The sequence below is a fragment of the Alternaria triticimaculans genome (genome assembly GCF_023758025.1).
Source record: "Alternaria triticimaculans strain BMP 0046 chromosome Unknown scaffold_5, whole genome shotgun sequence".
In the NCBI taxonomy this organism is placed as follows: domain Eukaryota; kingdom Fungi; phylum Ascomycota; class Dothideomycetes; order Pleosporales; family Pleosporaceae; genus Alternaria; species Alternaria triticimaculans.
This window is the reverse complement of record NW_026055962.1, coordinates 1,211,579-1,227,331: the sequence shown is the minus strand read 5'-3', so window position 1 is coordinate 1,227,331 and position 15,753 is coordinate 1,211,579. Positions and strand designations below refer to the sequence as shown.

Here is a 15,753-nt window from a genome sequence, read left to right as displayed (position 1 = left end):
TTTCGGCCCTCGGGCGAGTAAGTCGACTAGCTCAATCTACCCGACAAGGTGGGGTATCACCCCGCAATCTGGATACACGTTACGCAAGAAGAGGATCAGGTCTGTTGACATAGCAGTCTGCTGTGGAGGTGTTTATGATTGGAAGTTTGGTGGGAGGGTTTAAGTTGCGGCTGTATCGCGATAATGCAAGTCTGCTTTACACGCATGTGCATGCGTTAGCGACTTACTCCCAGAATACACATAAGATTGCACCACAAGCCCTTTGTCGACTATCATTGATGAAGCAGTAGCTATGGCATCGTCAGACTACAGCACGAGATGGACAGCGCAGCGCGGAAGCCGTCCAGTGAGGATAGCAAACTGCTCAGGCTACAAAGGTGAGACCAGCCTTACCTATGCTAAACCAGTCTGACGAATGCAAGGGGATCCCGGATATCACATGCTCTACCAAGCAGAGCTAGGAGACACAGACTTCATTACAGGTGACTATCTCGCTGAGGTCAACATCGCGGAGAATGCCCAAGCACATGCAGCGGGCAAGCATCCTGGATGGGAGAAAACAGCTTGGGACGGTATCGAGCAGACGATCGACCTATTGAATGAGAAGAGGATCAAAGTCGTTGTCAATGGTGGTGCGCACAATCCGAAGGGATTGGCCGAGAAGGTGCATGAACTCGTGAGTCTCGCCTTATCGATGTAGTCGCTACATGGTCTACTTAACTGAGAGATGAACAGGTTGTGACCAAAGGATATGATCTGAAGGTTGCGTACGTGTCTGGCGACAACCTCATGGACGAGATGAAAGATATCAAGGAGAAAGGCTTACCGCCACACCTGGATTCTGATAACAGCGAGGTAACTGTCGCGGACCACACGCTTGACGTCCTGAAAACCGACAAACCGATCGTCAGTGCAAATGTGTACCTCGGCGCCCGCGAAATCGTCAAAGGTCTTGAAGAAGGCGCAGACATCATTATTGCTGGTCGTGTTGCAGATGCCAGTCCCGTCATCGGCGCTGCATGGTACTGGTACTCGTGGCGTGACACCGACTTCGATGCGCTTGCAGGAGCACTGATTGCGGGCCATCTCATCGAATGCAGTGGCTATGTAACAGGCTCGAATTTCGCGGGCTTCTACGAGTATCCGCTAGATGACCTATACGACATCACTTTCGGTATCGCAGAAGTCGGAAAGGACGGAACATGTGTGATCACGAAGCACGAAGCTAGGAAAGGTTTTGTTACAGAAGACACTGTCAAATGTCAGTTTCTGTACGAGCTTCAGGGCAACGTGTACCTGAATAGCGATGTCAAGGCTATCTTGGATGAGGTTCAGGTCAAAGCTGAAGGCAAGAACAGGTACGCTCAAATGTCCTTCACTTACATGGCATGCTGGCATGAGCGATCTCGCTAACAATCAGAAAGAGTTCGTTTGTGGGGCGTCAAAGGCAAACCACCCCCACTCACCACGAAGCTCGCAATCTTCTATCAAGCAGGTTACCAGTCCGAGATTGTTGTCAATGCAACTGGTTACGCCACGGCTGAGAAATTCGATCTCTGGGAACGCATGATCAAGTTTGGTCTGAATCAGAAGGGGATACTGGACAAATTCGACATCTTGGAATTCCAGCGCATAGGCATGCCGGAGACCGATCCGAAGAGCCAGCTCAGAAGTACATCGTGTTGTCGGATCTTCGCGGAGAGCGGCGATCCTAAAGTGAACCTGGGCCTAGCGAGTCTACTGGCAGACTTTGCGATGCAGCACTACTCGGGCTTTCATAGTACCATGGATCATCGCACGGCGATACCGAAACCGTACTTGAGTTTCTATCCAGCGATTTGGCCGCAGAACAAGCTGAAGACGGCGATCAATATTCTCGAAGATGGCAAGACAAGGACGCTGATGACCACGCCGCCACCGAAATCGGAAGAGATTGGGAGACGGGAAAGCTACGAGACTGCGAATCCCGTAGATCTTCGGTCTTTTGGCCCAACAACGCGTGCGCGACTGGGAGACATCGTGCTCGCTCGCTCAGGCGACAAGGGTGGAAACGCAAACATTGGTTTCTTTATACCCACAAGCCTACCTTCCTCCTACCCACAGTCATCACCCTTGTATGCCGAGAGCTGGGAGTGGCTTCGCAGCTTTCTCACCATGCCTAAACTCAAGGAAATGTTTGGAGAAAGCTGGGGCGACAGCTTCTTCATGGAAAGAGTGGAGTTCGAAGGTATTATGGCGGTGCATTTCGTGGTTTATGGGGTGTTGGGCAGAGGCGTTAGCGGGAGCAGCAGATTGGATGCTTTCGCGAAAGGATTAGGCGATTGGTTGAGAGACGTAGAAGTCGAGGTCCCGGTGAGGTTTATAGAAGGAAGGGTACGCGGCAAGGCTTTGGCTGGAAGGTATGCGGGGGATGCGTGACCGACGGTCTGTTTGTTGGATTTCAATCGCGTAACGTTTGTTGGAGCGCGACATCAGCGATCGTGGCTGGGGTCTGTGCTCCGAAGACCCTGCCAAGCCACCAGCAATGACGTAGACCGTTGGGTGACAATCAACTCGGGGTTTGTTGCGCGTGCACAGCCACAACCGGCCACCTTCGCTACATCATCATTCAAGTGCGCCCGCTTCTCTAGTAGTGTGACTCCACAACCCTACACACCCCCTGATACAATCTTTGCGACATCTACCACTTACCCACCAAATTAGAATAAGACCTTTTCTTGCACTGCTCTTAGTTCCCAGGCCAACCTTGGCACCATGTTCAAGAAGTTCAAGGACAAGATAAAGGGCGACGACAGCTCTTCAAGGCCGTCATATGGGACAGACCAACATAATCAGCATTCAAACAACCCTTACTACAGCTCGCCTCAGGACCAGCAGCATAACATAGCGCCGACGGAGAAGTATCAAGCACCGCCTGGCCCGCCGCCGAACCAGGCTTCATCCTCATCTGGGTACTCCGCTCCGCCAGGTCCTCCACCGAGCCACGGGTCGTTTTCTTATACTGCTCCTCCAGGGCCTCCACCTAAACAAGAGTTTTCAGGTTACGCACCCCCAGCAGGACCACCTCCTTCTTATCCACAGCAACCCCCTCCTAGCTGGGATCCTCCGCCATACCACGACTGGACAGTCGTACCTGACACTTCACTTCTACCCCCACCACCTTCGATGGGTTACGATAGTTCTCCCACTGCTAATGCATCTACTGAAGATGGCGATCGTGCCTTGGCTTGGACCAACATGAATCCTTTGTGGCCACCGCAGAACCTGCAGCCTAGCACCCATGCTGCGATTCAGAACGGTCAGCTTGCTCTACTGAAAGCGCCATCCTATCTGGGCGATATACTCCCTCAACCTCAAGCAGGCCATTGGCGTTGTCGCACCCACGCGAACTGCAGGGATTCGAGTATCCTCACAAATCTGCCTATGTACAGTGTGTTTTGGGACTCACCGCTCAACACACAACGCTCCAAGACTGTCTACTTTGAACTCAAAGTCCTTGGAATCGGTCGCGGTGGCTTCTCCTTCTCGGAAGCAGACGCCGGTATCGCGATAGGCTTCGTTGCGCCGCCTTATCCTACATTCCGTCTCCCAGGTTGGGAGCGTGCCAGTCTTGGAGTACATGGAGATGATGGAAGAAAGTACGTCAATGACGCATGGGGCGGCATCGACTTCACCTCGGCTTTCAAGCCCGGCGATACTGTGGGTATTGGCATTACCTTCTCGGTACCGCGCAACCCGCCATCATACGAGCAGTCGCAACAGGGAAGAATGCTAGATATCGACGTGTTCTTCACGCGTAATGGAGTAAAGGAAGGTGGCTGGGATGGCAACGAGGAGCTTGACGTGCGAAGCGAGGGCGGTAATACTGGACTGAGGGGCGAATGCGATCTCTTTCCGGCGATTGGCGTGTTTGGTGGCGTGGATTTCGACGTCTTCTTTCATCCATCGCAGTGGCTTTATCGCCCATACTGAGATAACCTGGGTATCTGATCAAGGCTCTCAGGTAAAGGCAGTATGTCATTTGCGGTGAGATAGACGTCATGCGACCTCATTCATATGCCGTACGACTAATGCTAGTATATCTTCTAATCTCACAGCTCTTTGTTGGTCTCTCTATTTCCTTTTGAGTTCCAAGCTTGGGTATATTCTCCAATAATAATTCATTCCTGATATCAGTCGCATAATCTCGAATCTACAACCACTCGCCATGTCCTCAATCACGCCGTACTCACCTCAGGACTTTGGCTATCCGTTGATGCTCGAAGACTACACCCCGGTCCCTCCTCTACCCAATATTGTTGCAGATCAGTGCGCTTCCTGTCGTACTCCTGGCGCGAAGAAGATCTGTGGCCAATGCAAGAGCATGCTCTACTGCTCGCCAGCCTGTCAAGAACGCGATTGGGACTTCAGCCACAAACTCGTCTGCAAGCCCTACGCAAAGGCCATCAAACAATACATTCCTAACAACATGCGGCGCGTTTTGTACTTCCCCGTGAATTCAGCTAAACCTGTCTTCTCCGTTCTGAGGTTCGATGAGGAAGGTACGGTAAGGGGCCTTAGTTATCATTTCCCCGGTGTACCTGCCCAGGAGATCAAAAAACTATCATTCCACAACCGCTTCTTTCCGTATTTCATCCAGATCAATTATGATATGAATGCGAAGGGAGAGCGTGCGCTCTTGGAGAACAAGAGCCTTGGACTGCCGTTTCGCGGTCCAGTCGTCGTCTTGGCATATGATCTGGACATTGCGCTCAGTGGTCCAGCGTTGAACGCTGATGCTTCGATCATGCAGCCGTTGATGGAGTACGTTGAGCTGTTGCGCGAGTACGATGGACCGAAATTCGTGGAGGTAAGTTGTCCAGAGAGCACGTCAATGTGATGTTCCTAATTGTGCTTTGCAGCAGCCGCAACGGAGATATACGGAGGCAGAGTTAAATATTATTATGGGCTCGGCATCTTCGTCTGGTGGAGAAAGGGCATGAGTTGGTGCGGATGGAGACGAACAAGTCAGAACTTGAGTATGGAAGAAAAAGAGCTTTGCTGAAATACTAATTGCGGACCTTTCATTGGGCTGTTCTCTTGTTCTTTGGCACATTGAAACTTCCAGATTATTACGTATGGAAAAGGTAGCTACAATTCTAAGCTATACCATGCCGCAATCCCGATTACTATGCTGCTCATTACTCATAGATGCTTCAAGATAAGCTCTACCTCTGCATCTGCCGCCTCCAAGATGTGCTTCGGCTCATGGTCTGGTCTCCAAGCTAAACTATAGGCCCTCTTCGCTTCAAGTGTGCATCTGTGTCTGGTGTCAACATCTGGTCCATCCTTGTGATCATACAAGTAGACTTACTTTCCACCCAGCTGAACTGCAACAAGCTCTTTTGGGCAACTCAAGGCCTGCGCCATCTTATCTAGCGCTGCTTCATCCGCTTTCTTGACTTCAGGACTGCCGATAATACCACGCTTCGCAAGCGCTTTCGCCATTGCGGTGTATATTTCGTACCAGGCTACACTTCCGGAGGAAGCAAGATAGTACCCATTCTCGCCATATCCTGGATTCTCGTCGCGTAGGATACTCTTCAGCAGTTTCACGTACAGTTTCGAGTTGTCGTCGATATGACATACGGGCCAAGTCTGAGTACATCGTCAGCATACGAGTGGTTGACTTGGTGACTATTCAATAACACCTACCCAACCCTCCGGATTGACATCGTACACGGCGCCGGCCCCCTTCGCGGCTTTGACCACAGCTGTGGTTTGGATCGAGATTTTGTTACCAAAACCTTTGCCTTCGCCGTACACGATACATGGAATGAAGATGTAGCTGCGAACTCCATGTTTCTCCGCCGTTTCAATGATGACATTGTTCGTGTTCGTCGCCTGAGGTCATTTCAGTAAGAGAGATTGGACTTTGGACCGCGTACACGCTAGTTGCCTCATACCTGCGTTAAGAGTCGATGAGGAGCCTTGGAGCTCTTTTGTAGTTTGTACAGATCATCATCTGTATCGGGAAGTGGTCGATCGATAGGCATCCCCGCATGTTCGCTGAAGATCTTTGCGCCACTGGTGTGCAAAAAGTGGACTTCGCGTCCAGTTTGCTTCTTGACTTCTGCGAGGGCTTTTATCATGGGAACCTGCATATCGGAGTTCATAGCGTCAACGAGGAAGAATATGACGGATATCTGCGCATCGACGATGCTCTTGATCACACTCTCTTCATCTTGTAAATTGAGAGTGAGAGGGCGCGCGCCATACTTCTTCACCGCTTCCGCTTGGTCTGGAGATCTGACGAGAGCATATATGTCTTTGTGCTCAGTAAGTACGGCATTGTGTAGTGCCGCAAGCAGCGAGCCACCAAGATACCCAGAGGCTCCCGTGATAAGGACAGACATTGTGGAAAGTGAGGCTCAGTATGAATGTGTAACCGATAGAGTTTTGTTCCTACATGAAAATGTGTTTTGTATCTCAGGCCTATATCGAGCGGTGCTAGAGATCAATCTTGACATGCTTCGTAATGTCTGGTTGGGCGATTGAGCGAGTAACCACTCAACGGCTATCTCGACGAAATGACGTAACGCTTACAAACCGCTAGTGGAGCAGAAATAACCTCGGAGACACCAAACGTCGACATTTGTAATATTCGAAAAGAGGAGAAATTCTTGTTGACCGACAGCAGTAGGCTCTCATCAATCTTACAGTTTGATTCGTAACATGGTAGCAGAGCAATGCAGTACACAGGCATCCCTGCGTATACAACCAGCAATTGGCATCTCTGTTGCATCCGGTAAAGAGTGCGGCGAGGTGAGTCAGACACGCTCGGTTCGGACAGACATGATACGAGCGAGTGGGTTGCAGTACTGGAATAGTATCGGGCGTGAATGCGATGGGCAGCGACGGGCAACTAGCTGCATTCGGCGAGGCTGCAAACACGGCGGATACAGCGCCCCCCTGTTCTTCATGTCGAAAAGACGGTGATCGGTCGATGAAGAAAAAGGATCACCCGCTTGTGGCGTCGCAATGCCTGTGGAGGAGAAGGTTTGCCCCGCCAAACAGCGGCTGTCTTGCTGCTGCGCGAGGTCGGAATTTCGTTTGCTCCCATACAGAGTGTCTCGGGAGATGTAGATGTACAGGGTTGGTACGAGGGCATGCAGATGGGTTCAAAGGGCATGTGGCCCGGGGCGAGGCGATGGGAATCTCGGCAGATCGGCATGTGCGAGGGTAGGTGCGAGATGCATCTTCGATTGTGCCCCGTGCCCACATGCAATCGACGCCAGTACTGGCCGAAGAAGCACCGCCGCAGCCAAAACCGAAGCATCGCATGGGAATAAGATAACCGGGTCCTGACCGCGCCTTGCCTGCGCAAACGTCGATTCCTTTTGAGGATGCTGCAGCCACTTTGTGTCTCCCTCGCGACTGCCACTTCTGCGCCGGCAGCTACATGCAGATGCTCACTCCTCCCCCCGACGAAGACGGCTTCGGCGCTCCTCCCATGAACCCCGACGATGAATGCGTATACGATGATTGGACCGCGGCGCTTCCTCAGACCGACCATATCGCCTTCTTCCGCACCACGGACTGGTCGCGCAGCTGCCTGGGGCCACTGAGCACGTGGAGCCCGACGCTGCGCATGTTCGCAAGTTATGTACTGGCCGATTCGCGCGGAGCCTGCCTCTGGTGGGGAGAAGACATCTCCAACCTCACTGCCATATACAACGAGGCCTATGCTCCCTTGGCCGGGGGCGCTCACCCCAACCTCATGGGCTCCCTCTTCCAGGATGGCTATCCCGATCTCTGGCCGTCCATCAGCCAGTACTTCATACAGGCCAAGCGGACAGGCACTGGGGTCAATTACAGCTCTGCCCTGCCCACGGTTGTCGAGCGCAGAGGCTACCAAGAGGAGGCCTTCTTCTCTGGCGGCTTTGTTCCAGTAGGCATGCCAGGCGCTATCGAGGGCTTCATGAACACAACGTGAGTTACGTGCAGTAACCAAGCTAGAAAACACGCGTGGCCCAGCTACCTATTTGCAATCCACAGCTGACCCAACTAGCTACGAGGTAACAAGCCAGAAGCTCGCAGACCGCCGTACCACCTGCCTGAATACACTCGCCTCCGTGCCCTCACAATGTGTCGACGCAGTCTGCTCCCACATTCTCACCACGCTCGAAGCCAACGCCAACGATGTGCCCATGTCCATGCTCTACCGGATGGACACAACCCCAGGCTCGAACAAGTTGATACTCCATGGCCAATTTGGTTTCCCCGAGGGGCACGACCTTCTCATCCAGACAGCCACTATCGACAGTGAGCAAGGACTAATACCAGATCTGCGACGAGCTGGTATAGACACTATGGTCATCGAGCATGATGAACGATTTCTTGCTACCTCGTGGAGAGGTTGGAGCGCGCCTTCCAAGAAGATTGTCGTAATGCCCATCATGAGTGGAACACGCCTTTTCGGCTACCTCGTCTTCGGCACCAATCCATTTCGCCCCCACGACGATATATGCACGCAATTTATCCGGGACCTAGGTCGCATGGTGTCAAGTATCATATCTTCTGCTGTTGACAATGAATCCAGCAAGAAGCGACAAGAGCAGCTCGAGACTGATCTGGCCTTCAGTGATCTCAAGCTACGCCATCTGATCGATCACGCGTCTGTTGGCATGTGCCATGTATCTCTTGATGGTGATATGCTATGGGCCAACGATCACTATTATGAGCTAGCTGGGAAATCTCCTTCAGAACATGCCATCGGTCTTGCCTTCCTTGACGCATATCACGAGGATGATCGGGTAAAAGCTGATGATGTTTGGGAGCGTCTGATTAGAGGCGCCGACCACGTCACAGCCGACTTGCGCATGAAGCGCATGTACACGCCTCCTACTGGGGATCCCGAACCCGCCCAGATCCAGGTTTTGGCCTTCCCGTACCGCGACGAGCATGGAAGCGTGAGAAGCGTAATGGCTTGTACGACTGACATTAGCAGGCTGTGCTGGGCGCAGACCTTCCAGGCTCGATTAGCCGCCGAAGCAAGAGAAGCAAAAAGACAGCAGGAAGCCTTCATTGACGTAGTTTCACACGAGATGCGGAACCCATTGAGCGCCATTGTACATTGCGCAGATGCGATTGCCAACGCGGTTGTCGAGTGCCAGACGCAGCTCGCCGATATACCTGTACCGTGTCTCGATACTCTCAATGACAACATACAAAGCGCAAACGTCATCATGCAATGTGCAAACCATCAGAAGCGTATTATCGACGATGTACTTACTTTGAGTAAGCTCGACTCCATGCTCTTGTCCATCACGCCTGTCGCAGTCAAACCCGCGAAGCTCGTGGAATCCATCGTCAACATCTTCCAAGCTGAGATGAAGACGCACAACATCTCTTACAGTGTCACACCTGACACGTCGTTCTTGAGTCTAGGCATTGACCACCTTCATCTGGATCCGTCCCGCGTGACACAAGTCTTCATCAATCTACTGACGAATGCCATCAAGTTCGTCAAACCATCGAAAAAGCCAGCCCTCTCCATCCGCTATGGCGCCAGCACCTCAGATCCCCGCGAACTCTTTCCTGAAGACATGTTCTGGGCTACTGAGGGCAAGCAAGACGGCGATGTTACAAGCAATCCAGATTGGGGCACCGGTGAAGAAATCTATCTTGCGTTCACCGTCAAGGACTCGGGAATTGGCTTGCGAGAGAAGGAAATTCACAAGATATTCGAGCGCTTCCGCCAAGCGAACGTGAAGACGCATGTCAAATACGGCGGCAGTGGGCTGGGTCTGTTCATCTCAAAGGAGCTTACTGAGAAGCAAGGCGGCGAAATAGGCGTGTCATCCGTTCAGGGCCAAGGTTCGACTTTTGGATTCTACGTCAAGACGCGAAGAGCAGAGTGGAAGCCCAGGACTCTCAAGGAAATGTTTCAACAAACCGGCAATAAGGAAGCGGCAATGCGGCAACTCCACGTACTCTTGGTGGAAGACAACATCATCAACCAGCAAGTGCTCGGCAAACAACTTAAGAAAGCGGGATGCCACGTCTCCGTCGCAAACCATGGCCTGGAGGCGCTTGAGATACTGGAGAGAGAAACGTTTGACATCGTGTTGATGGATCTGGAGATGCCGGTACTTGATGGGCTTGGCGCGATGCGCGAGATACGGAAAAGGGAAGAAGAGCAGGGGGTGCTGTCTTCCGAACGGTTGCCTGTAATTGCTGTCACGGCGAACGTTCGGAAAGAGCAGATTGATACTGCCATTGCTGCTGGAGCAGTAAGTATATGATGACCGTCGAAAGCATTTCTAGGCTAACAGGCTGTACAGGATCGCATCATGCAGAAGCCGTTCAAAGCAACCGACTTGGTGTTGATGATGAAATCCTTGATGCCACAACTGGCACCTTTATCCATCGACCCGCCGACACCGGGCCTCGGCCTCCGATCGAATGCATTGGTGCCTTGAAATGATCTTTTTTGGCACTTTGCTTGATCCGTTCCATATCGCAATCGTCGGGTCTAGAAGTCTCCACATCGTCTCGAGTCCCACCTCGAAGCAGTCCCTGGAGTACCTAATTTGAAGCTGCGGGAAGGACGAGAATCATGTGTTCTTGTCCTATAGTCCACAGCTGCGCACCAACTTCTGTGCATAGCACATTGCTACCGGGATAGGCACTCGACGCCTGGTAACACGCATGCAGGTTGTTAGAGTTCTAACAAGAATTCAGCCACAAAAGTGTTTACGAAACATCATCAGCCAATCTAAGTCTAGCCGCATGGGGTATCACAAGATAGTGCTTGACGCCGGAAGACTACGTCTCATAGGCAATTGAGCAGTGCGGTGTGCAAGGACAGGCGAAGGAAGTTCGGTTTATTGGAGAGTGGTGGTGATGATGCACGATACACGAAAATAATGAACGCCGTAGGGATGTGGTCTTGTGAACCCTTTATTCTCACGAGAAAAATGAACATCTTGCAACATGCTTCCATCTTGATCTCCACGTTCTCATCGCAGAGCCATTTCCGAGGCTCATCACCGTACCGTGGATGCAGATGAGGGCGTGCCGGCTCAGATCATCACATGCCTAACCACCCAAAGCACCACTCGAAGTAGTTACGATCAGATCATCACAAATCGAGCGCTAAAACAAGCAGATCTCGACATTGAGGTCGGGTTCGGCGGTGATTCTTCAGAAAGTCTTGCTTCTAGCTGTCGTATGCCATCTAGAATTGATACTAACGGGCATAGGCTAACCCCGTCATAGACTCATGACGCCAGCGTCGCCAATACCCGTCGTGTAAGAATTAGATCAAAAGTCTTGGCCACTACGTTTGTTTCTGGCCGAGCCGTGAGAACGGCCCTTTTCACATGCTGTCTTTGGAACATATATGCCAAGACACGAGATCGACCGACGATCCAAAGTTGAGATGTGCGGGACGGGACCTGCAGTAAATAGCGGAGAATAACAAGGCCGAGATTGATGTTTTGATGCGCCGGCCCGGCTTCTTGTTTGTGGTGATGCCTGGTGATACCAAGAATTAATTGTAATTGTGAGTATGCCGATCGCTGAGTGGCTGACGCACTTTGGTAACTACCACTAGGAGAATACTCTCGCTAGGCTATTGCTAAAGGAGGAGGACAAAGCTCAGGAGGAACAAACAAGGGTGCAGTGTTCATGCTGCTGTATGAACCTCCACAGAACTTTGGGCAACAACCTAAATCCTCAACGCGGCGATTTGACGAAGACGCTGCTGCAGATTCCGGAGGTTGAGACGTATATTGTGGCGATAGAGGCTATAGAACCGGTGGATAGGAGCTATCCGGAAAGATTTCGGTAGTGTTTGTATACATTGCATGGTGTTGTTGTTTGAGGATGGCGTAGCGGCTGGCCTTAGTTGGATTCCTAAAGAACCGGTGTCCCGTATGCGTCAGGCTACGCCATGCCTCCCAGCATGAAGCCCGTAGCAGGTGCCACACGTGGCTGTTATTTGCGAGAAGCACAGGCACGCGTCTGAGCACATTCACCGCTCGCTCCGCTCCGGCAACTACGTATGGGTCGGGAGATGCCGCATGTCCGAGTGCTTCATGCGTCTGTCTGTGCGATGAGGGGGAGATGCTAGAGTGGCTTGGCGCAAGGACGCGTACAACGCTGCTTTGTACACTGAAGCTCTTTCTCTTGGTGCATGAAGGCGATAAGGTGGTGGTCGTGTGTCGGCGGGCGCGTCGCTTTGTTAGAGAGGAAGGCGTTGGCCCGAGCGCCAGAGATCGTCCGGAACGGAGTGTGGGGACTCATCCCATGTTCAAAGACTTTGCGACCCGCGGGTAACCCACGCAATGCATGATAGCCAGTTCGGAGGGTGCCAATTGCGCGCTCGTTATCCGCGCTTCAGTCGGCTCGAGAAGCTTGTCGCGGTAGCTGCATTACATCTGCAAACCTGAAACACCGTCTTTTGCTGTACTGCACACCGGGTTAGCCTAAGCCCCGGACTCTCAGCCTTCAAAACCACACTTACGCACTCCTGAGCAGCAAACAAGCTCACGCTGACGTCCGTCAATTCTTGTCTTTCATCGCTCAAAGACTATGCCGTGCGCCTGTGCAGGGGCAGAAAGGTTGTTATCTGCAGAGAGGCCATAAATGGCGAACAGCAAGTGAGTAATCAATAGCTTTTCGAAGCGGGTGGGGAAGCTGCCGCCAACGTCCAGAGCTGGCCGCCTGCACAAGCTCACCGGACCTCAACTAACGGACTCCAGATTCGAATACGTGCGCGGGTTCGAGCAGCCCGACAATCTAATTCCCAACACCTGGATCGTAGTACGGATAGACGGACGTGGCTTTTCCAAGTACGCTCACCAATTCTCTCTCTCCCTCACTTGCGCCGTGGCAAACTTTCTTGGTCCGGGATATGCAGGTACCCGTCACCATGTTGCATGAACGGAATTGCTGCCCCAGGCCAACATCTCGGCTATTGTACACCAACAAGGGCCATTGTTAACAACGCGCGAACAGGTTCACGTCCAAATATGAGTTCCTCAAGCCAAACGACAAGAATGGCCTTGATGTCATGAATGCTGCAGCCGTGGCGGTCATGAAGGAGCTGCCCGACCTTGTCCTTGCATTTGGCAACAGCGACGAATACAGGTATGTTGCATTCTTTTATTCGAGCACGTTGTGTTTGAGATTGATTATGCCTCCATCGAGCTGCCCAATGTTCCCAGCGCGGTATACACAGGGGTGGGGCAGCATGTTTCGGGGCGGCTTAGCTGACGTGGGTCGCAGTTTCGTCTTTCACAAGGACTGCGCCTTATTCGAACGACGAGCCAGGTACGGGAATCCTCCTATTGGTGCAACTTTATCACCTCCGGTGGTCATTCGTCCAGAACTGATCCCCGTTTAGCAAACTGACTACGACGATTGTCTCGACTTTCACTGCTTACTATGTGTATTCTTGGTCAACATACTTTCCGGATAAGCCACTCACAGCACCCCTACCGACATTCGATGGGCGTGCGGTTTTATACCCAAGCGATATCAACCTTCGACACTATATGAGCTGGCGGCAAGCCGATTGTAAGTATCTTGATGCATCGCCTTCATCCTGCCTTTTCTTGTTACACTGTATCTTTTGGTTGCTCTCGGTGTCGGTCGTAGAGCGGATCTGACCATCGTGCAGGTCATATCAACAATCTGTACAACACCACTTTCTGGACCCTTGTTCAGCAGGGTGGCATGGGAGCGCGAGAAGCAGAGCAAAGACTCAAAGGCACAGTGTCATCCGACAAGAACGAGATCTTGTTCAAGGAGTTCGGAATCAACTACAACAACGAACCAGAGTGCTTCAAGAAAGGCACGGTGCTGTACAGAGATGTAAGAGATGCTTCAGCACCATCAGCATTCACGTCCACGTATCTAACCGTGGCAGTTTTTCCCTACACCACCGACCGAGGCATTGTCGTCACCCGTGCTGTCGGACTTCCCAACGCCACCAATCGCTCAGCCAACACCAAAGCGAGCGTCCAATCACCGGGCATCACAGTCTATTGAGAGGTCTATCCCCTATCTGCCGGACAAAAAAGAGATGATGGAGAATCCAGGCCTATGCAGACGTCCAACCTTTCTCTCCACAACATCGACGCCATCACCGCCGCCATCGCCACCTACGATTTCGAGATCAGCATTCCCCAACCCACTCAGGTCCAATCCGATTGGCTCCGATGGTGAGGGTAACATGCCAGGTTCGTCCATGCCGCTCTCCCCGCCAACGACTGCCACCTGGAACAACAATGGCTCCTTGAACGGCAAGCAACATCTACCATCGTTGACGCCTTTGCCGCTGTCCCCACCAATATTGAAGCCAAGCAGCAAGCCTCCGATGTCATTGAGCCAACCGAATCCAACAACACGTACCAACTTCTCCCCAGTGACACCGCAGGGCGACTTTCCCGCAGATTTTCCTATAGCAGGCTACCGCCACCATGCCACTGCAGCAGCCAGCCATGGATTCTCCCACTCCGCTTCTGCTTCTTTGACACATTCATACCCACCTCAAGTAAAGCCTTCGCGTGTCAAACAACGATCGCCGAGCCAGCCTTCTCTGCCTTCATATTTTGCATCATCTAGCACACCTGCAGTGAAGCCCCCGTCTATACCACTGCGAATATCCAGCATTCCTGCCAATAGCAAGCCGCGGAAACTGTCTTTACCGGTCCATCGATCAACGTCAACACTCAAAGCCACGAGAGATACTTTGGATGAGAAGGAGAGCATCGTTAGCCCCCGAGATGCGACATCGACGCCGCCCCGCAAAGTCAGCCCGCCGATTCAAAAGAACAAGGCTCTGCCCAGTCCGCCTATGAGCGCAGAAGAGGAGATGCGCACGCGAGAGAAGGTCAAGGGTAACAGCCCACGGCAAGACTGGAGCAAGTACGCCATGAACGGCAGTGAGTCGCCTCAGCGAAGGCCGAGCGACTCAGACAACAGAGCGGGTCAAGGCTGGGGCACCCAAGACCATATCTCTCACCCAGGTATTGCAGAACTCCACGCCTTTTCCACACCAACACAGTCTGCGCCCACATCAGCAACCTTGCCATACCCTCATTCAGGCCCCGATCTCCACACCCTAATCTCCTCAACATCCGCTGCAGGGCCAAGTTCCCAAGCCTTTCCCACCAGCCGCCCGTCCACCAGCAGCCGCAACAAAGACGCCAGCGCACCTAAACCCTCCAAGTCCAACTCTTCAAAGGCCAGGCCGGATAAAGGCAAACAACCACAGTCGGAAACGAATAGTAAGGCTGCAGCTACTGCGCCTCAACAGGCGAACGAAGGATGGCCCGTACCCATGAGTCGTACGCAGAGGGATAAAGACAAGAAGAAGCGGAGTAAGGCGATGGTGCTGATGGAGCACGTGGATATCATCAAGGACGATTTTTGGGAGAAGAGGCCCTGGATTCTGAGTGGGAAGACGGGTTGAGTTAGCTGGGTGAGGTGATTTGTTTACAAACTTCTGTCTTTGGTAGGTTTTTGTCTTGTCGATGAGTTTGGTGGGTTTTCTTTCCCTTCTCGACTGACGATGACGATTTTTGCGATGGGGCTGTTTGTGTGTATTGGTGGGACGAAGCAGTGTATGATAGCGGGGATGAGATGATGGTGAAATGTAAGATCTGGATGCTGTTGGTGTTGTTTATTTGAGTGATCGAATAATATTCGTCTGTAACAACATCGCGATATTGGTATAATACAGTATTCCGCACGTATGGC

At 52.2% G+C, this 15,753-nt stretch overlaps 6 protein-coding genes across 6 annotated transcripts; 5 read left to right on the top strand and 1 right to left on the bottom strand.

Annotated features, from left to right (window-relative positions):
- Nucleotides 1–439: 439 nt before the first annotated feature.
- On the top strand, nucleotides 440–2,418 carry J4E78_004729 (uncharacterized protein; the record flags this gene model as incomplete). Its single annotated transcript, XM_049365357.1, has 3 exons — nucleotides 440–676; nucleotides 736–1,358; nucleotides 1,425–2,418. 3 exons carry the CDS (start codon nucleotides 440–442, stop codon nucleotides 2,416–2,418), a joined length of 1,854 nt encoding a protein of 617 aa, XP_049223158.1.
- A 747-nt stretch (nucleotides 2,419–3,165) lies between these two features.
- J4E78_004728 (uncharacterized protein) lies at nucleotides 3,166–3,972 on the top strand (the record flags this gene model as incomplete). The annotated part of the gene is made up of 1 exon (XM_049365356.1): nucleotides 3,166–3,972. One exon carries the CDS (start codon nucleotides 3,166–3,168, stop codon nucleotides 3,970–3,972), a length of 807 nt encoding a protein of 268 aa, XP_049223157.1.
- Nucleotides 3,973–4,207: 235 nt separating this feature from the next.
- Nucleotides 4,208–4,982, top strand: J4E78_004727 (uncharacterized protein; the record flags this gene model as incomplete). The annotated part of the gene is made up of 2 exons (XM_049365355.1): nucleotides 4,208–4,849; nucleotides 4,902–4,982. The coding sequence occupies 2 exons, from the start codon at nucleotides 4,208–4,210 to the stop codon at nucleotides 4,980–4,982; spliced, it is 723 nt and encodes a 240-aa protein (XP_049223156.1).
- Nucleotides 4,983–5,349: 367 nt separating this feature from the next.
- J4E78_004726 (uncharacterized protein) lies at nucleotides 5,350–6,395 on the bottom strand (the record flags this gene model as incomplete). The annotated part of the gene is made up of 3 exons (XM_049365354.1): nucleotides 5,350–5,637; nucleotides 5,695–5,883; nucleotides 5,946–6,395. 3 exons carry the CDS (start codon nucleotides 6,393–6,395, stop codon nucleotides 5,350–5,352), a joined length of 927 nt encoding a protein of 308 aa, XP_049223155.1.
- Nucleotides 6,396–7,441: 1,046 nt separating this feature from the next.
- Nucleotides 7,442–10,463, top strand: J4E78_004725 (uncharacterized protein; the record flags this gene model as incomplete). Its single annotated transcript, XM_049365353.1, has 3 exons — nucleotides 7,442–7,971; nucleotides 8,051–10,274; nucleotides 10,326–10,463. 3 exons carry the CDS (start codon nucleotides 7,442–7,444, stop codon nucleotides 10,461–10,463), a joined length of 2,892 nt encoding a protein of 963 aa, XP_049223154.1.
- Nucleotides 10,464–12,633: 2,170 nt separating this feature from the next.
- On the top strand, nucleotides 12,634–15,466 carry J4E78_004724 (uncharacterized protein; the record flags this gene model as incomplete). The annotated part of the gene is made up of 6 exons (XM_049365352.1): nucleotides 12,634–12,647; nucleotides 12,750–12,839; nucleotides 13,006–13,137; nucleotides 13,292–13,320; nucleotides 13,670–13,863; nucleotides 13,919–15,466. The coding sequence occupies 6 exons, from the start codon at nucleotides 12,634–12,636 to the stop codon at nucleotides 15,464–15,466; spliced, it is 2,007 nt and encodes a 668-aa protein (XP_049223153.1).
- Nucleotides 15,467–15,753: the final 287 nt, after the last annotated feature.